Source organism: Leopardus geoffroyi, chromosome B3 (genome assembly GCF_018350155.1).
Source record: "Leopardus geoffroyi isolate Oge1 chromosome B3, O.geoffroyi_Oge1_pat1.0, whole genome shotgun sequence".
Classification (NCBI taxonomy): domain Eukaryota; kingdom Metazoa; phylum Chordata; class Mammalia; order Carnivora; family Felidae; genus Leopardus; species Leopardus geoffroyi.
In genome coordinates this window covers 133,542,841-133,564,895 of record NC_059337.1, presented here as the reverse complement: position 1 = coordinate 133,564,895, position 22,055 = coordinate 133,542,841, and the positions used below count along the sequence as shown (strand labels likewise).

At 44.3% G+C, this 22,055-nt stretch overlaps 2 protein-coding genes across 13 annotated transcripts in view; one reads left to right on the top strand and one right to left on the bottom strand.

Annotated features, from left to right (window-relative positions):
* Window positions 1-15,715, bottom strand: part of TDP1 (tyrosyl-DNA phosphodiesterase 1) — an 89,546-nt gene extending 73,831 nt beyond the window's left edge. For 3 of the 7 annotated variants that reach the window (XM_045451838.1, XM_045451843.1, XM_045451844.1), the window contains exons 1-6: window positions 15,595-15,715; window positions 14,960-15,301; window positions 9,066-9,640; window positions 6,946-6,989; window positions 5,709-5,764; window positions 3,716-3,812 (exon numbers count right to left, since the gene is read on the bottom strand). In XM_045451838.1, coding sequence (XP_045307794.1) covers window positions 3,716-3,812; window positions 5,709-5,764; window positions 6,946-6,989; window positions 9,066-9,636 — 768 coding nt within the window. In that variant the 5' untranslated portion in view covers window positions 9,637-9,640; window positions 14,960-15,301; window positions 15,595-15,715. Of the gene's footprint in view, window positions 1-3,715; window positions 3,813-5,708; window positions 5,765-6,945; window positions 6,990-9,065; window positions 9,641-9,864; window positions 9,895-12,569; window positions 12,769-14,959; window positions 15,302-15,594 lie in introns of those variants that run through there. The other 4 variants (XM_045451839.1, XM_045451842.1, XM_045451841.1 and 1 more) reach the window with 4 other exon arrangements.
* Window positions 15,716-16,803: 1,088 nt separating this feature from the next.
* EFCAB11 (EF-hand calcium binding domain 11) overlaps window positions 16,804-22,055 on the top strand; it is a 158,966-nt gene continuing 153,714 nt past the window's right edge. For 2 of the 6 annotated variants that reach the window (XM_045451848.1, XM_045451849.1), the window contains exons 1-2: window positions 16,805-17,003; window positions 17,532-17,627. In XM_045451848.1, coding sequence (XP_045307804.1) covers window positions 16,929-17,003; window positions 17,532-17,627 — 171 coding nt within the window. In that variant the 5' untranslated portion in view covers window positions 16,805-16,928. Of the gene's footprint in view, window positions 17,004-17,531; window positions 17,628-22,055 lie in introns of all 6 variants that reach the window. The other 4 variants (XM_045451850.1, XM_045451851.1, XM_045451846.1 and 1 more) reach the window with 3 other exon arrangements.

Sequence of the window (22,055 nt, the reverse complement as noted above, 5' to 3'; positions counted from 1 at the left end):
GTCCGACTTCAGCCAGGTCACGATCTCGCGGTCCGTGAGTTCGAGCCCCGCGTCGGGCTCTGGGCTGATGGCTCAGAGCCTGGAGCCTGTTTCCGATTCTGTGTCTCCCTCTCTCTCTGCCCCTCCCCCGTTCATGCTCTGTCTCTGTCCCAAAAATAAATAAACGTTGGAAAAAAAAAAAAAAAAGTTGTCTTCTACTGGTAACATAGCAAGTGCTGAAAAGAGGTAACAATTTTCCGATCACAAAATGGTACCTTCACAAATAGGGGTATTAAATTTAAATTTAAAACATTTTAACACCCAGTATAGCAAGACCTTAGTTAAGCAGAATATGCCCTGAGATGTAGGCCGTGAAAGAGTTAAACAGAAAGGCCCCAACAGTGAGGAATGCAGGTGGGACACAGATTGCATCTTCACAACTTTGCAAGACTTAAATCTCTAAGCCTCATCTTTTAAGTCTTTCTTCTCCTCTTTAAAATAAGGATACTGTTAGGGGATTCAGAATTTTAGGAGTAAATGACAATAACATGAAGTGCCTGGAAGAGAGGGCCTGAATGGGGGAAGCACTCTACAAATGGAAGAAAATACTATTAAAATCAAGCCCTCCACCCCAATAGGGCAGATGTGTGGACCTGTTAGCTGGAGGCAGAAATGGGCAACTGGAACACACGAGTGAGTAGGACACAGCCTGTCTTGGGGTTGCTCAGACAGGTGGCCCCGCTCCGTACACTTTTAAACTCCGTGTTTAGGGATGCTCACAGACCAGAACCCATTTGTGTGGTCTGCCAAAGATGACAGGGAAAACAATAGGTCTTTAAAATTACAAAGTTAGAATGAGGACTGCTTCTCTGTAAACTGATGATTAGCTCAGAAAGAGCAATGGTCGGGAGACTTGGCTTTTGAGTTTAGTTTTGCTGTAAGTTGTTGCCTCTCCGGCAAAATTTTAGTACAAGCACATGGATGATAATTTCAACAGGTAATAGTTAATGCGGCAAATGCACCAAATCCTTGGCTCAACAACCGAGTAAAGAAGACTATTAGCAATCCATCCTAAAGATGAACAAGTTAGGCTTGAAGAGGTTAAGTGATGGACTCCATGACGGTAGGTGGAGAACTGGGACAGAACCCAGGCGATATGACCTTGACCACCATAAGGCCTCAACCTCTGGCCCAGGCCCCACATATGCAAAATGTGAGTATCTGTTGATTCTGTGCCTGGTGTGCCTCCATTTCATCAAATGACACTATGTTGCCAAAAAAAAATAGCCAAGAATTCATCTTATAAACAAGGTATAATGGTATTTTAACAAGTTATGATGGGGCCACAATCCTACACTTCAAACTAGAGCTGGGTGGGACCTTCTGAACAGCTCTTTGCAAGAGGTAAAGAACACAGTGGGTCGTCATGCCCTCTAGTGGCCGGCCTGGTACACGCCACCAGACATGCCCCACACCTGAACTTTCGTGATTAGGTACCTCGTATTTGAAAAACACTTTCTATGTCCACTGATTTCATCACTGGTTTTTAGGATTCCTTTGTTATTTTCTGTCCACTATTAATCTGATGAGAACTATCCTACTGCAGTTTAACCTCTTCTTGTTTTGGAAGCATAAGCACAACAATGGGATTTTACGCAACTTGCAACTTCGTAGCAGAGGCTTATCTATGTAGAAGGTGAGCCACAAACATGTTGGGTAAAGGAATGCCGGTTTTAAAATTCCAACTGTAGAAAGTACTGTGGGTCATATCACAGGAAAAATGAGACAGGTTCCAGATTGATCAGATTGAGATTTCTCACTTTCAATGTTTAAAAATAACCACATATGCACAGGTAACATTTTGTAGTTGAAACATTAAAAGGAATTGGAACTCTTACATTTTATACGGACAGGAGAAAAGACTGGAAAGAAAGTGGGGAAAAAAATAGGTTCTATGTAGTTCACTCTGGTCAGTGCACTCCAAGAGCAGAAATCTTGAGGCAATTTTACCATGGCAGGGAGACAAAGGGGCTTATGGGAGGGTCTTATCACGGCTGTTCACAAACGGACTGATGAGCCTCCTGAATAGCAAAGGTCAACATCATACCAGCCACTTCAGAACCACTATTTCCACAAGAAGGAAATCCTACTATGAAAAATGCTTGCTTCTCTCTCCCCAGTTTGCCTGCTTCTTGCATGAAGTGCCACACGTAATATTCTTTCAGGCATGGCATCAAAAGCAACCAGTTATGATCAAAGTCCAAGACTTACGTTATATTTTTACGTACTGGCTGAAAAGCATTAGGACAGAATTAAGGAACTGTATCAAGAACCTGGCCAACTTTTTGGCCTTTTCTGCTTTGCTTTGGTCCCAGCGAACTAAACAGATATACCTGTTACAAGACCACTTAGTGTCCCCTCATTAAGTTTGGATCTTTTCCATCACGACTCACACAGCTAGTTTTTTAACAGGCTTAATTTGTTCATCTGTCCAGTATAGACCTTGGATGCAATTCAGGTGGAAAATTTGAGAGGACTACAGGTCAACTGTCAGCAGCAGCTAATACCAGTCAGGTAAGCCGTCAAAATAAAAAGTTTCAAGTTGCACTCACAGAAAACAACAGCCACTGAATTGCATCCAGATAACCTGGTCAGGTTCGAGGACACTGGCAAACTAGATGCAAACAGGAGTACCAGCAGGTTGGGGAAAGATTGGGATTGTTACAACTAAAGAATGCTTGAACCTGAAAGAAAACTAAGGTACAATGGAGAACTTTAAATACAAACATCAGTCACCTCTGCAAGAGGATTTCTTTTATGTGGCTCCAGAGATGGGAAGTCAGGACCCACATATAAAAAGTAAAAGGAAATGCTGAGGATTAAATTTTCTGTGTCAACTTGGCTAGGTCACAATACCCACACATTTGGTCACATGTTGCCATGAAGGTATTTTAGATGAGGTTAACAGCTTTAATATTTTGAAGTTTTTGTGAGAGAGAGACAGAGTGCAAGTGGGGGAGAGGCAGAGAGAGAGCGCATGAGAGAGAGAGAGAAAGAGAGAGAGAGAGAGAGAGAGAGAGAGAGAGAGAGACAGAATCCGAAGCAGGTTCCAGGCTCAGAGCTGTTGGCACAGAGCCCAAAGTGAGGCTCTAACTCACAAACTGCGAGATCATGACCTGAGCCAAAGTCAGACACTCAACTAACTGAGCCACCCAGGCGCCCCTAGATGAGGTTAACATTTAAGTTAATAGACCAAATGCAATAGATTACTCTTTGTTTGGGACCTCAACCAGTCCATTGAAGGCCTAAGTGAAGGACCAACTCCCTCAAGGCAGAGAGAATTCAGTCTCCAGACTGTCTTTGGACTTAAGCTGTGGCATCTACTTTTCTCAGTCTCCAGCCTGCAGGCTTACCCTTACAAGATTTGGGCTTGCCAGGCCCCACAATCATGCGAGCCAGTTCTTCTAAAATAAGTCTTTCTGCACAAACATACCCTATGGGTTCTGTTCCTCTGGAGAACCTAATACTGAGATACCAGGTCAACATAAAGAAATATCCTTCCAACACAGGGCTACCCACACACAAGACAGGTTATCCCAGGAAGGCTTTAAGCCAAGGCTAGACAAGTATCTGTTGGTGATGGGGAAAAGACTCTTGCCCTTAGATGGGTGGACAGACTCCATGTCTACATGTCCTTCTAACAGAGTAAGCATGATTGCAAACAGAAGTAGCTCACCTGGCAGAGGGAAATGTTTTCATAAGGCTTGGCCTGGGCATGTAAGTGAGCCTTGGCTTCTCGTTTATCTCCATGCACAAGCAGGATTGGTTTCTTCCTGAAAGGAGATCAGAAATATTTAGAATACATCTTTTCTTTTTTTTTTTTTTTTTTTTAATTTTTTTTTTTTCAACGTTTATTTATTTTTGGGACAGAGAGAGACAGAGCATGAACGGGGGAGGGGCAGAGAGAGAGGGAGACACAGAATCGGAAACAGGCTCCAGGCCCTGAGCCATCAGCCCAGAGCCCGACGCGGGGCTCGAACTCACGGACCGCGAGATCGTGACCTGGCTGAAGTCGGACGCTTAACCGACTGCGCCACCCAGGCGCCCCAGAATACATCTTTTCTAAAGCTGGACTCTTGGCCAGTTAAGGAATGCTAGTTTCCTTACCACACGTGTTTCTGGCCTTAGTGGTAGCTGAGTACGGAGCTAACTGAGGACAGAGCTAACAGAGTACTACTAATGAATTAATCTTCACTAACCAGTTACCTTTACAACGGGGTCATGTGGCCTGATCCCGAAACTCTGTTGTGACCCAGAGATGTTGTGACTCCAGAAAATTCCTAATTATCATCTTTGGTCCAAAATAACACAGTTTGCTCTGTATTCATGGGTTCAGGCTTAGACAGATTAAAAGATAAACAATTATTGTTATCTAGTATGATGCTCTTTTCTTTCCCTTCCTTTGGACCAAGTCAAAGAGCATTTCCTCATTAGACTTATATTTACTCAACTCCTGTGTACTAGGTACTATCCTAGTCCCGGGAGATACAACAGTGAACAAGCCCAGGCCCACGGCATGATGCAGACTCATTAAGAGGTGGTTATGTTTCAGTGAAACAAGGCATCATCTTGTGACCAAGTGCAGCTCAATGAAATTTGTTGTGTGGGACTTCTAGGAGGCTGCTCAGAGGGAGCAGAGCTGGGATGTGGCCCTTTTGTCCTTTTTCCTTCCTGCCACTTGGAACACAGACCGGTGACCCGGAGCTCTGGGTGCCATCCTGGACCATGAAGGCATCTGAAGACATGCACCAGGACGGTGGGACAGAAAGGCAGAATGGGTGGCTAAGTCCCTGAGAACCACGGCAGCCCCCAATCCAGACCACGAATGTCTACCATCTAGACTTGTTAGGCTGGAGAAGTTATTTCCTCTCATTTAAGCCACAGTTATTTTTTCTTTTCTGTTACATCCAGCTAAAACTAATTCTTTGTGTCACAGGTCAAATACAAGCTATTGATGGTCCAAGCCGCTTGGGAAATTTCAATAGCATTTTATCTACTATTACTAGAAGTCTCCAGAATCTAATGTCCTAAATGCACCAAGGACTTTGAGGACCCTTACAGGCATTTTCCTGTAGGAAAATTCCTACATTCCTCCATTCCACCTGCTGCTATGGGACTCTGCTAGGTGAATGTCAGAAACAAGACAGGTGGCAGGTCACCGTGTGATGCTATCTTTATTTTGTTTGCACTAACACCAGGCTAAGGAACTGTGAACAACACTGAAAAATCCACCACTTCCATAATCTGGATAAAGGGAGGTTCTAAGACTCCCTTCATTAGCTCCTCAACTACAGGAATCATCATTTGCAAAGCAAAGATTCTTTGAACACTGCTGTGCTAAGTGCAGCATGGCATGCTTCCAGGTCTAGAAAGCAGGTCGCAATGATCTTTTCCTTCACACTAATGTCAAAGTTCTCTTATTTGGGTTGGCATTTGTCCTTCTGTGCTTCTGGACACAACAAGACAAATGCAAAAATTTGTATTAGGAATGTATGTGATTAGTTAGAAGAGCTCAACAAATGCTGTTTTCCCTACGTAACTCTGATTTTGTATGCTTAATAGTTTCAAAAGATACTCTAAGATGAACAGCAGTTGCTTGAGAAATGCTAATCTTGTGTTTTCATGTCCCATTACAGTTACGATTTTATCAGTCATATTGTGGTACTCACCTGAACTGTGGTGGATACTGTTTTACGAGCCAGTCCACATCAAAGCAGTAGTTAAACTAGGCAGGGAAAGAAAAGGAATGGAGTTATGGGTAATTCAGCCAAGCAATCTGTAATGAGAACAGTTTGGCAACTGAATCGAAGGCAACTCTAGACTAATAAACTCAAAGTATTTACAAACCTGGACATTGATGCTGGAGTACTCAAACCTAAAATACATCTTGAAGGCAATAATACCCGATGCAAGGGATCTGAATCAGTGGAGTAGTGCGTGAGAAAACAGGGTCTGAGGCAAGGATCCTGCATGCTTTGGCAGTATTTGTATTTCTAAATAGTCTTACTACGTATTTTCAACAGCCTCAGATTAATTTAAGTAAAAGGGCTTACAGATTTATCTCTTTTCCCCTAGGTAATTATAAACGAGGCCTTTTACAAAGGAACATTTCCTTTAAGCCTAACTTATGAGCTAGCTTTGTGAATAGGCCCCTGGGACTGGACACTCACTAGGCTTATAACAATCCTATCTTGACTCCAAGTTCTGCACTGAACTTACCTGTGGGGACTCCTCCCCATGCCTTGGTAATCCTTGGCCCTCTACCTGGACATAGCACCTCAGTCTAGCTAAGAGAACACAAATTCACCCCATGTTCCATCTGGAGACTAGGATTTCAGAGGTCAAGCTGAACAGAAACCATTCAGACAGCTTTGCTTTCTTCATGGATGTGACTGGTTTTCTATTTGAGAGCCTGGAATCATGAATGTAATTCATCAACACAAGGGGACCAGCTCTATAAAAGAGGAACAATCAAACATGCCGAAGTAACTGTAACTTCTACTCCATTCTTTTCGGTAGGTGTAGGAAACCCTTTCCTAAATTGAATCAAACGACTTGGCCTTCACCCACCTACCCAAACCTCCCCAGGAGTTTGGTCCCTGGTCTCCCAGGGACCAGAGTCCCAGGAGATTAACTGTATCCCCAAAAGTCTCTCAGGCTGGAATTTCCAAAGTGACTTCTTGTCCAGTCCTTGTAACTCTTGTATCAGGAGAGCGAGAAGCTCTCCTGATAGAGGCATCCTTGCTCCATGCTGATGGCTGGATACCAAAACTGTGGCTCTTGGTGCCAGGCTCCTGGTATATGCCATCTTGGGGACCCTGCACAGGACTGAGATAGGACCTCATATTTTCCCGTAAAGTTCTTTATCCCTTTTCATCCAAAGAAAAAGCTTCACCATAAACTCACCTGAGCTGAAGACAGAAGTGTCCCAAATAGAGGGGATAAAATATCTGAGAAGACAAAATGTTTATGTCTAATAAATGATAAAAATCTGGTAAGAATCACAATTGATTTAGTCACGGACAGTCAAAATTTGGCTGAGAGAACAGTGAACTGAGCAATGACTACAAAACTAGACTTTAATGCTCCCTAAAACTCAAGAGAAAATTTCTGAGCTATTTATTGAGTTTTAACAAAATACAACATAAAACTAAAACCTCCAACTTCAGAACACAATGGTCAATTCTAGAAATTGCCAATAACGACAATAACGGTATGTGTTGTTCTTTCCAGATTCTAGTTTTTATCTCCTTCAATATTCAAGTCCCTCTCTGAGAAACCTCCCAACCCACGACTAGCAAGAACATCTTCTGCAGCCTGAGAGCACCTACTTCCTCACCTACAACTCCAAGCTCTCATTTCTAGCATTCCAGCTCATCTCTAAGGAGTCCCACTTCAAGCTTTCCAACTCGACTTCAAGTAAGATCAAAAAGGTCACTTCTCATAAACTGTACCAGGAGAGGAATTACACGGTCATTACCACCAACTGCCGCATTTGTACAGGACCTATTAGGTGCCAAGTACTGTTCTTATCATGTCCATGGTGTTGACAGTGGATTTTGTGGAGGTGGAGTTGGTCATTCCCCTTTTGTGGAGGGGTCATCTCCCCTTAGAAGGCTGCCCATGGCCACAGAGCTAGGAAGGGCCAGTCAGAATCTGAAGCCAGGCTGCTATCTGGCTTCAGCACTTGTACTCTTAACCATCAAACTGCCTGAGGATTAAAAGTAGGCTCCTTTATTTGACCCATGCTTATTGAGTCCTTCCTATCTGTCACGTGTCAGAAACATGCTGGGGTACAAAGATTTCAGCAGTACCCTTAAGGAAGCTATCTTTACGAAAGAGGTATACACAAGGAATGTACTGCAATTTCGTGATGGCATCCCGTATTTCGCCCCTCCTCGACTTTGAGAATTTGCTAGAACGCCTCAGAGAACTCAGGAAAGCGTGTTACTTACTAGACTACTAGGTTAGTATAAAAGGATACAACTCAGGAACAGCCAGATGAAAGACGCATAGAGCAAAGTATGGGGCAAGGGGTGTGTCCGGTCCACCTCCATGTGTTCACCAACCCGGAAGCTCTCCAAACCTCTTCACAGGTTTTTTTTAAGATGGTGGCTTCATTAGACAGGCATGACTGATGAAATCATTGGCCATTAGTGATTAACGCCTGCCAGCCTCTCCCCACTTCCTTGGAGATAAGGGGCAGGACTCAAAGTTCCAACTTTAATGACACAGTTGGTTCCCCTTGGCAATCAGTCCTCTATCCCTAGGGCTTTCCAAAAGTCACCTCATTGACCCAGGAGTGATTGAAAGGGGCTTGTTATGAGTAACTCAAGACCCTTCCTTGACCTTTATTACTTTAGAGCCGTTGGAGGGGCCTGGGACAAAAACCAAGTACAACCAGGAACGAAGACCAAATACATACACATCACAACATCACATAGAGGCACCCTGGGAAATAAGCAAGCCAAGCAAAAACTATCTTTGGATTCAGAACTGCAATCTATTTGCATGCTGGTGTTCTTTCTAATTCTTCACCAGGAACCAAGACCTGGCTTCCAAGCAGTGGTTCTCAAACCTGACTGGGTACTAGAATCCCCTGAAAAGCTTCTTAACACATCGAAGGTCCTGCTCCCAGAGTGGGACTCAATGAACCTGGGTGAAGCCCGAATTTGCATTCTTAAGTTTTAGGAGATTCTACCACTGCTCATCCATGGATCAAAGAACTGCTGTCAAGCATTTGCTATTGCATGAAAGTAGTAAGTTTCATTTTACAAGTTCACACAATGTTTAGAATTGTCTAAATATTCCAACTGGATTGAGCAACACCCTGATTTCCTGACCCAAGGAAACAGCTTACAGTCAAACTAATGCATTTGCTTGTCAAAATGCTTTTCTCCCCTCAAAGTAGCTAAGACTGCTAACGAGGGTTCTTGGAGACCATTCTGGGTTACCCTCCTTGTTTTGCCATGGGGGACCCTCTTAAGTGCAGTCTGACAGCTCCTGGACACCCAGCATCCACCTACCCTTGATGTGGAGAGCTCCAGAGTTATCCTTTGGCTCAATGCCCGAGACTCTAGTGAGGTAAAATCGGAAGGGGTTCCCTTTATCCAACATGTCCCAAATGTCTTGGCCTTCCCCTGAAGTTTCATACTCCTCTTCCTCCTCCTCCTCGAGCCTGTGGTGTGCAGGAGGGGTGGGATTTCTGGGTCTTTGGGCAGCACTGTCTTTAGGAGAAGAGATGCCTCTCTCCTCTTTGACCACAATGTTCTTAGCCTGCTTCTGCAGGGTTTCTGGTTGCAGCTCATCATCGCTGCTAGAGAGACACCAACCTAGGTCTTCCTGGGAACCACTCCTTTGCCTTTTGGGAGGTGAAACTTCTGAAACTGAATCTGCGTTGCTGAATTTCACGGGTGATCTTTTCCTTCTATGGGCAGCTTTCCTAGCCTCGGAACAGGTGTATCTTGGCTCATTTGCTGCTCCCTGCCCAGCAGGAGGGAGGGAAAAAGTAGAGGGCTTGTCTAGTTTTGGCTTTTCGTCTTCACTTTCGTCACTACTGGATATTGTCCATTTTCCATAATCGCCTTCCTGAGACATAGTTCTGGAAATAAAAGACAAATACTGTTTTTCCATTCTCTAGGCCACTGACAAACTTGCTCTCAAATTCCCTGTCAGTGTGAGTTTCTGCAACACGCACAGCACACTTGACACTTAGATGCTGAACCACGTAACTAACATCAGCTGTTTTGCAGGTGTTCAGACACACGTTACCAGATTTTGCTACAGGACCTTGGCAAATAAAGTGACAGCAAAAATCCTACTCACCTTCTCCTTTGAACCCAGACCTTGTCCTTGGAAGCCTGAGGAAAAGAGTGGGGGCCAAACTTCAAAAATCAAAATGTTCATTCTTGACCCTGAATCTTTTAAACTGGTGGGTGCTTGAGGTTAAGATAATTTAATGAATTTCAAGAGTAATTCTGACTATTCAAATTTTTGAGGTTAAACTGGAGTTTACAAATTTATCCTTCACCCAAGCATGGAGCCCACAGGACTTTAGCAATTCCTACTCCCCTAAAGCTACTTACCATTAAGCTTAACAAAATTCTCAAGACCGTGTCAAATGATCAATTCTGTATACACATTATATAGAATTACTACCATGAGGACCCAGCCATCATATTGGCATGGACCTACATCAAACTATTAAAATCTGCAGAGAACTTATGCTGAAGCAAAACACTCCTTTACTAGACCAGAGTCGAATTTCTACTTTTTAAAAAATGTTTATTTTGAAAGAGAAAGGGGGAGAGACAGAAAGTACACACATGTGGGGGAGGGGCAGAGAGGGAGGGAGAATCCCAAGCAGGCTTCGCTGTCAGCATAAAACCCAACTCCAGGCAGGCTCGATCTCACCAACCGTGAGATCACAACCTGAGTCGAAATTAACAGCCAGGTGCTTAACTGACTGAGCCACTCAGGTGCCCCCAATTTCTATTTTAAGAGGAAAACCTATGAACTACTTTTGGTTTTGCTACCTACAAAATCTCACCAATTCATGTGTAAAGACCTAAGTACATTTTCCAGATAGCTCAAGGACAGCTCCTTAGTGGGTTCTTTTAAAACAACAACAACAAAAAATAAAAAAACAAAACCATTCTCATACAAGACCCAAAGAAAAACTGAACCTAAGAGTCTGTGCTCAAATTGTCAACATTTCTCTTTTTAAGAAACTGAGGTCACATATCCGAGTACACCAACATGGACTGTAGCACTCTGTTCACAGGACCCCCAGCCCTCCCCCCAAAATCCCCAAAACCTTAATTCTACACCAAAAAACTTGCAAATGATTATACTTTCAGGTTTCAAGCTAAAAAGGTTTAAGTAGGCCCTTACCCAAGGTGGGGCCTGAATCCATGACCCAAGATCAAGAGTTGAGTGCTCTACCAAATAAGTCAGCCAGGTGGCTATCAAGCTGATGTATTTAAGGTACTACCTATCACAATTTCTTTTTAAATTTTTTTTTTTTTTTGAGTGCACATGCACTCATATACACGCGTAAGCAAGAGAGCAGCACAGAGAAGGGGACAGAGGATCCAAAAAGGATTCAGCACTGATAGGAGAGAACCCAATGTGGGGTTCAAACCCACGTGAGATCATGACCTGAGTTGAAGTTGACGCTCAACCCAATGAGCCACCCAGGTGCCTCTCATTTTTTCAATTAATGACCAGTTAAGCTAAGTTTCTCCTATAATTTACCTAATTCTGAGGTGTTTTTAAAGCAGAATGTGTTTACACAATGATTTGACCTGTTCTTCAGAGCTCAGGGTACCTATTAATATCACCTGCTATGGCTGTTTTACAAAGCCCCAGGGACTGTAGACCTCGCTTTGCTCTTGTAATAGTGGCCCTAGACTCCGAGTCTAAATCTTTTGCTTTCTCAAAGTGCTCTGTCCAGCCTACTTCTAAATTGTTAGAACTGAGAACAGGTTTTTCCCCTACATGGTTTCTAGTCTGCTAAGAGTTAAGAAACCAGGGGCGCCTGGGTGGCTCAGTCGGTTAAGCATCTGACTTCAACTTAGGTCATGATCTCACAGTTCGTGAGTTCAAGCCCTGCATCGGGCTCTGTGCTGTCAGCCGAGAGCCCGGAGCCTGCTTCAGATTCTGTGTCTCCTCCTCTCTCTGCTCCTCCCCGCTCATGCTCTGTCTTTCTCCTTCAAAAATTAAAAAAAAGAAACCAGATAACCAAACTTGTTAGAACTATTCGAGTTAACAGGATCTTAGCCATGTTTTCCTCATGAAAGCTATTTAGACACTTACTACCAAACACATTTAACCAGCTCAGATTTTTAAAATCTTGTTTTCATTTCTTTTAAACTTTGGTTTCTCTTGTGTTCTAGACTCTTGGAGGCTGCTGGATAGAGGTATTTATGCTCTCACAATTCACTCTGAACTGAAGGAACTTTGAAGGAATGACTGTTGTGCCCAGTTTTGTGACTTTAAAAAATTTAAGAATAGGACCACCTCCTTAGGAAGAACCGTTAGCTCTAGCTTTCAATGAATTCTCAAACAGCAGTAAAGCTAGGCACTTAGGAATAAAATCTTCAATTAAGAGTCCTCAGAGGCTGTTCTTTTTCAATTCCTTCTTATTCTAGAACAGTTTTTAGGTGAGAAAGGGTTCAGCTTCCAGCCTAAGTTGTATGCAGACACCTTAGAGCCTACAACTATTCCTCTCCCAGATGACTTACATCTAAATTAAGTGGAATTTAAGAGTCCAGAGAACTCTGTAGGGAAGATACTCCTCTTTAGTGACCCAGCTATTTTGAATCCTGAAGTGTTCTAGAAAAAGTAGCTAAAACTGCAAACTTCAGGATTATTCTGATCTACTTTTTCTAGAACACGTGGAGGAAGGAGAAAGACCATTCCCCCAAAAGTAGGAGGAGTAGATAAAAAAGTTTTGAAAAAGACGTTTCCTAAAGAAAAAAAAAGTTTTTATCTGCTGTACACATGGTTTAAGTTTTAAATTGGCTCACACTCAAAAGTAGGAGCTGTTTATGGGGCACCTGGGTGGCTCAGTTGATTGAGCGTCCGACTTCAGCTCAGGTCATGATCTTGCGGTCTGTGAGTTCGAGCCCGCGTCAGACTCTGTGCTGACAGCTCAGAGCCTGGAGCCTGTTTCAGATTCTGTGTCTACCTCTCTCTCTGCCCCTCGCCCGTTTGTGCTCCGTCTCTCTGTCAAAAATAAAATAAACATTAAAAAAAAAAATTTTTTTTTAAAAAGTAGAACTGTTCAGTCATTAAAGGCAAAACACATTTGGAATTAAAAAAAAAAAAAAAACAACACAAAACATAACAAGTCATTACATCCAGCAGGTTACCAAGCTCTTCATGAAATCAAGGTCTTTAGCCTGATGAGGAGGAGTGGTTGAAACTTCAAGATCAGGAATTTACTTTGGAGGACTCGGTCTGGTTCCAGTATCAGAATTTTACTTCTCTGCCACACAGGAATTCTCCGAGCCATTTTGTTATCAAGTTATAGTGTTACAAAGATAGAACTCAAGAGGAATCCTTCAATTGTTTATCGTTGGTCTTCCCTGGGCAGTGACCGGCACAGGTCTGACATCACAATTCGGGCAAGTGGTGTCGCAGAAATGAAACAACTGCAATACAGATGGGCCAATTCTGAGACCCAACATTCACTCGGGTCTGCAAAGAGCAGGGTTTCCCGAAGTGAAGGTGACTGGGACGGACAAGAACAACAGTAACATCACATTATAAAAATACTTCCCTCGGGGCACCTGGGTGGCCCTGTTACCCATCCTACTCTGGACTTCGGCTCAGGCCATCCCACAGTTTGAGAGTTAGAAACCCTGGGCTCTGCATAGACAGTGCAGAGCCTGCCTGGGTTTCTTTCTCTCCCTCTCTGACCCTTCCCCTCTGCTCATGCACGCACGTGCTCGCTTTCAAAAACGAACATTAAATCAAAATAACTCAAACAATAAAGAAGTACCTCCCTTTTCCATTTCTGTCTCTTTGACAGAGTTGTAGTGTTGCAGAAATGCCTCAAGAGACTTTGGGCTCTTCTGCAGGCACCAGGACTTTTTTTTTTTTTTTTTAAACCACAAAGTACCTTCTAACTCCGTTTCATTTACACCAAAATAAAGCTTAGTTTTAAATATTCACGTGAAATTGTATTCTAATGCACACTTTCAACAACAGTGCTGGTATTACAAGGGAGACAAAAACTGGGGAGGGTGCAGGCAAACGTGTGACCAAAATACTGACGGAAATAGGGCAAACAGCATTAGGCTACATTGCCAAGGAGAATGAAAATCGCACATTCTCCCACCCAATACTAACTGCGAACACTAGAGATTCTTATGGGGGGTGGGGAGGGCTGTGGACGCAAATACATACTCCTCTCAAAGCTGCTAGCTCCTCCTCTCCCCCCCCCCGAACCCCACCACACCAGACCCAACTGGGGCATATCTTTTCTGCATTCCAGCAGCTCCTTGCAGAATGTGCAGACCCTCAGGAGAGTATAGGGGTCAGGCTTCTCAACAAAGGCCCTGTGTGGCCACCCCTGGGCAAGCATGGACCCCCCTCTCAAATCCAGTCATTACTAGGTGGTCAATGTGCAATTGGGCAGGTTACTTTACTGCTGAGACAGTTTCCTCCTCCATAAAGTGTGTATACATAAAGTGAGTATCATACAGACCTCCCAGAATTCACTCGTACAACAGATCCTTATCGAACAGCTACTATAGGCCAAGCACTGGGAATAACGAGTTAACACAGAAACTCTTTTTGCCCTACAAGGACTAATATTTGGGCGGGGGGAGAAGAACCCAGAAAAAACAAGCTGTCTTTCCAGACACAGCATTTTTCAAGTAGCAGAGAATAACAGGGACATAATTACTTTGGAATACTCTCTGGATAAATAACACTTAAGTGAGATCTGGAGCATGAAAAAAACCCAGCGGAACAAAGGTGGTATTCCAAGTAAAGGGAATCCAACTTGACAAAGCCTGGAGATGGGAACAAAGCTGTAATAGCTCCTAAAGCAGACAAAAGGATTTGGGCAAAGCAGGCAGTAGTTCTGGATGAAGGGGGTGGAGAATTAAATCAAGTGTTAAAGATTCTAGATTTCAGTCTAAAGGGGGAGGGCCCATTGAAATGCTTTGATAAGCAGGGGGAGTACCCTGGTACACCTTTTTTTTTTTAACATTTATTTTTGAAAGAGATACCAAGTGCAAGCGGGAGAGGGAGAGGGGGAGAGGAGAGGGGGGAGAGAGAAAAGAAAGTATCAGAAGCAGGCTCAGGCTCCGAGCTGTCAGCACAGAGCCCGACGCGGGCACGATCACGATCCGAGCCGAAGTCGGACGCTTAACCGACTGAGCCACCCAGACGCCCCTCGACTTACCCTTTTAGTACACGACGTTCCCTAATTGGGGGTGAACAATTTGGAGACGAACCCCGGAGTGAGGCGGCAGGAGCGGTGGGGATGCAGTGAAGCGGACTGATTCGGGGGACGCCGCGGCAGTAACGACAGGAGCTACCCCCTCAGTGCGCCGACCTCGGGCCAAGCACCCTTCGAAGCGCTCTGCCGGGAATAAACTCCGTTCGCGCTCGCACCAAGCCTCTGCGAAGTCCCGCGACTAACTGTCTTCATGGAGGGGGCAGCCGAGCCCAGGAAAGTTCAGGACCTAACACAGGGTCAGCGCCCCCACCCGCACCAGCATCACCACCTGCGGACACCACCCACCTACCGCGGGGAGAAGCCGAAGTGAGAACCCGAGCGCGGGGACCCCTCACACCCACACTCCCCGCCGGACCCTGCTCTCCGCGGCGCCCAACAGGTTCTCGAATTGAGGAAGCCGAGGCCCGGGAGGGGACGTTCCCCAGGGTCTTGCCCAGCTACCCCCCGCTTCTCCCAGATTCCACCTCCCGCCCCGCCGGGCCCCAGAATTCCCGGGACCAGAGCAGCCCCAGCACCGCGACCAGGCCGGAAGGAGCAGGGTCTCGCCGGCCCAGCTCCCGCAGCAATCGAACACGCACCTGAAACTTCCACTGCCCACAGCCACCAAGATCCGCGCCTTCTCAACCGCGGCGCGCGCCTGCGCACGGTTTAAACCCTCCCGGCCGAGGCTCGCACCTCTTGGCCCTGCCCCTTCCCGTTCCGGGACGCCGGCCGCTGGGTCCTAAAGACCGCCGTGTCCTAAGGAACTACCCGGGCTTCCTGCAGGAAAGGGTGCAAGGGAGCCCCCCACCCCGCAGCCTCCAGCTCTCGTCTCACCACTTGACCACTTGTCCTAAAAGGAAGAGAGAGAAAATTAAGTCTTCTCTCTCCTCTCTTAATTAACAAAACGCATCCCCTTTACAGGGGTTCTCATAGAGAGCTTCAGGCTGCCTGGAGCTCGAGGCAGGGGGTATTTACTTAAAGGTACAGGATCAGCTGAGGGCTGAGACCTGTGTCCTCGTAGGAGCGGGGGCTTGCTGGGGACGCAAGCTTGTAAAACTTGCTGTAAAGGAACAGGTTAAATGAGCTCCCATCACACTCAACCGCGAATGCCTGTTTCTTTGAAACAGGTGTGTGTTTAATCTTACTGGTTTGCCAGAACCGAGGTCTGAAACAAACTTTTGCAAAACGGAACACCCCCCATATTCCTTGAATATCATGTTTATGATAACTATTTTCAAAGTTGTTTTTTTTTTTTCTTCTTTCAAACTAGGCACCGCTCCCAGAGGACTGAGTGAAAAACTGTGGAAACGTCCCAAGGACTTGGTTCGTTTACTCAACGTCTGCTTTGTGTCCGGCATCGTGCTAGGTGCGGGTTATTGGGAGGACAAAACAGACATAGTGACTACCCTGGAGGGCTCGACTCCAATGAATAGCCGATCCACACGTGAATCATGGACTTCTCTTTGGTTGCTTTTATGCTTTGTTCACATTTTTGTGTTTCCTATAATGCTATAATGTTATCCACAGTGCCATAGATAAAAATTACCAAAGTTACTTATTGCAAGGTGTGGGGGGCAGAAACATGGAAGGAATCCTGCAAGAGACTTTGAAGCAGGACCTAGGTGAGCGGGATGCCATCCGCGCGCGAGGAGTTAAGGGGGAAAGAATGGCGGAGCCAACGCTGGGGGCGGGCTCCGGAGCCTCTCTGCCATAGGCTGTTCCAAGGAAACAGGCCTAAAGCCTCTGGCCAATAGGATTGCTGGATCAACGCCAGTGGCTAGCAGGTCGTCCAATGGGAGAGGACATTGGGGGTGTCCGGCCAAGTTCGGCTTCCTTAGCTGCGGGGAGCTTGGCCAGAGGTCTGCAGCTGCCGGGTTCTGGCCTCGGAGGTCGCGGGTTCTGCTATCCCGATTCGGTTGTGGCGGTCGCGATGTTTTTTTCTGAGGCTGGGGCCCGACCACGGACGTGGGAAGCCAGCCCCTCAGAACACAAGAAGTGGGTGAAAGTAGGTGTCCGGAGAGCTGCTACTCGGATTCTAACTTGACCAAGAACTCTCATTTCCGTCACCTGCCTGGGTCTCACTCAGCTCGGTTGCACTGACAAGGAGTGAACTGGCCTTCTAAAGTGTCATAGTTAATGACTGAGCCTAGACCTGCAAGGCTTCTCGCTCCCTGTCCAGTGTTCTGGCTATTTCCAAGTTCCTTCTTTTCCCCGCTACGAAGTCTATTAATAATAACCTCTACCCTGTATCTATCTCACCTTCCTAATTCTAGAACTGAATTTTAGGTAGAATTTACCCCAGTGGTTTAAATGAATTAATTTGCATCAGTCTAGCGATTAAGTCGTTTGCACTTTTGGGGGGTAAATTTTAGCGCATTAAGAATTTTGGAGAAGTAAAATTAGAATAATCAAACTCCATTGCCGAACCCTCCTGCTCAGCTGAGTTTTAGATTTTGGAGATCCACATAAACTAGTAATAAAGATAATAGAACAAAGGGTGTCCATCTAACTGAAGATATTTAATGTTCTTTAGGTGTTTAAAGCATGCGATGAAGATAACAAAGGCTATCTAAGCAGAGAGGACTTTAAAGTGGCTGTTGTAATGCTGTTTGGGTACAAGCCCACCAAGGTAGAGCTTTCTTCCTATATTTGGGAATGGGTAGACAATATAGTTGGGGTAGTTTGTAAGTAAAGCGCAGTGACTAGTTTAGGATGTTTATAAGGAAATCACTGCCTTTCAGAGCAATTTCAGAGATATGTCCAGTGCTGACTTTTAAGAACCTAACTCAGGGATGAGAGATGCCTGGCTGGTTCAGTCCAGTAAGTGTCCAACTTCCACTCAGGTCACGATCTCAGGGCTGGTGAGTTTGAGCCCCACGTCAGCTCTGTGCTGACAGCTCAGAGCAGAGCCTGGAGCCTGCTTCAGATTCTGTGTCCCTCTCTTGCTCTGCCTTTCCCCTGCTCATGCTCCAACAAACATTAAACAAAAATAAAAAAAATAAAGAACCTAACTCAGGGATGAATTCAAGTTCATGAAGCCAACGCACCACTGGTTACTAATAATAAGTACAAGATGCTAGGGAGGTGTGAAGATGGAAGGCTGGGGGAGGGCATTGGTAATAGGAGGAATTCATTTAAATTATAAAACATATTTATATGGTCAAAAAATTCAAACAATCCAGGCTAAGTATGAAGTTGAATATAAAATCTCTTTGCTACCAAAGAGTCCCACTCCTCAGGGGTTATCATTTACAATTTTTTATGCATCATTCAAAATTTCCAGTGCAGAATGCTTGGCATTCTATTGAAAAAGTGGATGCATTGTATGCCTGTTTTATTTTGTTTATTTTCACTTAACATAAGAGCACACACCACCATGTTTTACTGTGTTTTTTTTTTAACTTTAATTTTTTTTAAGTTTATTTATTTTGAGGGAAGGAGAGAGAATACCAAGCAGGCCACTCACCGTCAGCATGGAGCCCAACACAGGGCTCAAACCCACGAACTATGAGATCATGACCTGAGCCGAAGCCAAGAGTCTGACACTTAACCAACTGAGCCACCCAGGCACCCCACACATCACCATGTTTTATTTTATTTTTTAATTTTTTTTTAACATTTATTTATTTTTGAGACAGAGAGACAGAGCATGAACAGGGGAGGGTCAGAGAGAGAGGGAGACACAGAATCTGAAACAGGCTCCAGGCTCTGAGCTGTCAGCACAGAGCCCTACGCGGGGCTCAAACTCACAAGCCGCGAGATCGTGAACTGAGCCAAAGCCAGACGCTTAACCGACTGAGCCACCCAGGCGCCCCAACATCACCATGTTTTAAAAAGTAGTTGCATAGTATTCTTTTTAACCAGTTTCCTGTTTTTGGTCACTTAGATTGCCCAATTTTTCATTCCTACAAACGTTGTGATGAGCATCCTTTATATGGCTATTCTTGTGGATGTATATCTGTGGAATAAATTCCTGGAAGTACAATTGCTAGGTAATTTGAAGTTTTGTTGGATATTATTCTCCAGGAAAGTTTGCCCTCATTCACTAATAATGAGAGTTGAACTGAGCTTCAAGGAACGTCCTGCCTTCGGAGGGCAAATTTCCTGTTCCCCTTTGTCTTTGTGCTGCTCCCTTTGTTACATTCATTCTAAAGATGGATCCCTCTTGTTAAGGTGCTGAACTGAAATTCATCAGAGACAAGATCTTGTCCAGGTTTAAGAAATTCATTTGCAGCCATCAAACAGAGGGCTCTGGAATGCCCTCCCTCGTGCCCTCCTTAAGCCAAACAGCTTGGTAATCACTTTGGCCCAGCTGTTCCTCATGAGCGGGCTCTGCCTGTCAGATTACCAGCCCAGCAAAGCCAGGGACCAGGTGATGTCTCACGTCTCCGTGCTTCATTATGCTTGAATGTATCACCACTTCACGGTAAATAAGTTCTGCTGATACAAATATGTCCCATGAACGGATCAGGTGGGCTCAAGGTGGTTCACCTACAGCAGATGCTTGGTTACTGAGAAGCTGATCACGGAGCTTGGAGTGGTAGTCAGGGCTGACTCCCAGAAATTGCAGCTCTCCTGTTAACCTGCAGGTATTTCAGCTAGAATTCCAAAGCAGTTCAGCTTAATGGGCCCAGCCTTTGAAGCATTGTATTTAACCTTGCTGGAAAGATAACTGGTTTCATTTTGCTTTGATCACCCTTGAGCCTACTTAATTGGCTTTAACTTTAGACTATAAGTGAGGAATTGAATGACAAGTACAGTGATGCGCTCACATACATATATATATGTACAGTTCATGAGATTTAACAGATTTTTACTTGTATTTTCATGCCTGGTTGAGGTTTGGTGGTTTTGTTGTTTTGTTTTGTTTTTAAGAGTACTTGAGAAGGTGGGAGAAGGATAGGGGGAAGGAGAGAGAAGTTCAAGCAGGGTCCATACCCAGGGTGGAGTACAACGGGGGGCTCAAACCCAGGACTCTTAGATCATGACCTGAGCCGAAATCAAGAGATGGACCCTCAATCCACTGAGCCACCCAGGTGCCCCTTGGCTTTTATTTTTTAATCAAATGTCTTTTGACTGCAAATAACTAAGCAGTAAAGTGATAGCAAGTCACTGGTACACCTGTCAATCGTTTGTATGTGTCAATCATTTTGTTAAATGACAATGTACACCCTCTGTGAAATGTAGCAGATTTTTACTTTTATAGTGGGTTGAGGTTTGGGGTTTAATTTTATTTAATTTTAAAGATCTTATTTTTAAGTAATCCCTACATCCGACATTGGGCTTGAACTCACAACCTTGAGATCAAGAGCCGCATACTCCTGACTGAGCCAGCTAGGCACCCCTAGGGTTTTATTTTTGAATATTGCTTTTGAGCAAATGAAATATTTATTGAATGCATGGAATGTAATAAATCATTTATACACTCACGCAGTTGTTTACACAATGAAATCTATTAAGTGTTCCTGTTTAATAAAATGAACACTTGCTAGTTGCTGGAGATATAAAGACGAATAAAATATAGTCCCTGTTGTGAAGCAGTTCACGGTTTAGTGTAGAGAGACTTAGAAAACTCTGTGATAAATACTGAGATGGAGAAGAACAGAAAGAACCCAAAGTGAAAGGGACAAGGAAGAGGGTCTTGAAATCCTAGTATAAAGTAGGAGTCTAGGCATCACTTAGACTGGAAGAGCTAGCTAGACTCTTCTGATATGAGGTGTCCAGAAGCACTTTGTGGTGTTGGGAGATGATCTGCCCTGATGACTTGATGTGGTTGGTGGTTAAGAGAGGGGTGTGAAACCAGGACTATAGCAATAGTGATGCCACCAAGTAGGAAAATTAAGGAGTAGGCTTAGAGGAAAGTCAATGACTTCAGTTTGGGGCACATTAAGTTTGAGGAGGCTCTGAGCATCCTCAGTGAATTCACTCATTAAATATTATGCTGGTGTTGAGATTATGGTGGTAAAGATAGGCTCTCAGATTGTGCCACTGCTTGTAAATGCAGGAGTCTGGAACTGGGTGAGGAATTGAGAGGTAAGGGCTGGAGACAGTTTGTGGACTCCTCAGTTTACAGGTGCTAGATCATGAGCCTGGGTGGCATTGCTCCAAAACGGTGTTACACAGCGTGAAAGGCAGTGGATCATTGGGGGTACCGACAGTTAAAGGTAGGCAGAGGCAGGAGGAACCAGGAAAGTGCAGGGCATGGAATCCAAGGTAGAGAAACTATGTCAGGTATTGCCAACTTTCTCATTCCATAATGTTTATAATGCCCTTGTAACAGTAAAGTGAAGTGCTTATATTTTAATATATAGCGAAAGCAGTTTCCTGACACTTATATAGGGTATGTTCTGAAACATGTTTAAAAAGCCATAGGGGGGGCGCCTGGGTGGCTCAGTTGGTTAAGCGTCCGACTTCGGCTCAGGTCATGATCTCACGGTCTGTGAGTTTGAGCCCCACGTCGGGCTCTGTGCTGACAGTGCAGAGCCTGGAGCCTGTTTTGGATTCTGTGTCTCCCTCTCTCTCTCTGCCCCTCCCCTGTTCATGCTGTGTCTCTCTCTGTCTCAAAAATAAATAAACGTTAAAAAAAAAAAATTTAAAAAGCCATAGGAAAAGAAAAATGCAGACTAGGCCAAATGTTAATAGTGGTTCTCATTGGACGACTGTTTTTAAAAATGTTCTTCATAAAAAAAATGAATAAATAAAATTAAAAAAAATGTTCTTCACGATCTTATATATTTTTTGTGTTTTCTACATATTACTTTCATAATCAGGAAAAAAGAGGTAAAAAACAAAGCCATAGAGCTCATTGCAACAATTGCTTGTATTTGTCTAAAATTGAAAAGTTACCTTTTAGGTCATGTGACAGCCAAGTTGATGGTATATGCTTAAACTATGTTGGTCAATGGAATAGTATTGGGGCCATTAAGGTCTGTAGCAGATTAGCATATTGTGTCATATAGATATATAGATATTTCTTGCTTTAATGCCACTTAATTTTTTATTGATTTTTTTAAAGATTTTTTTTTTAATTCCAGTTCATTAACATAGAGTGTAATAT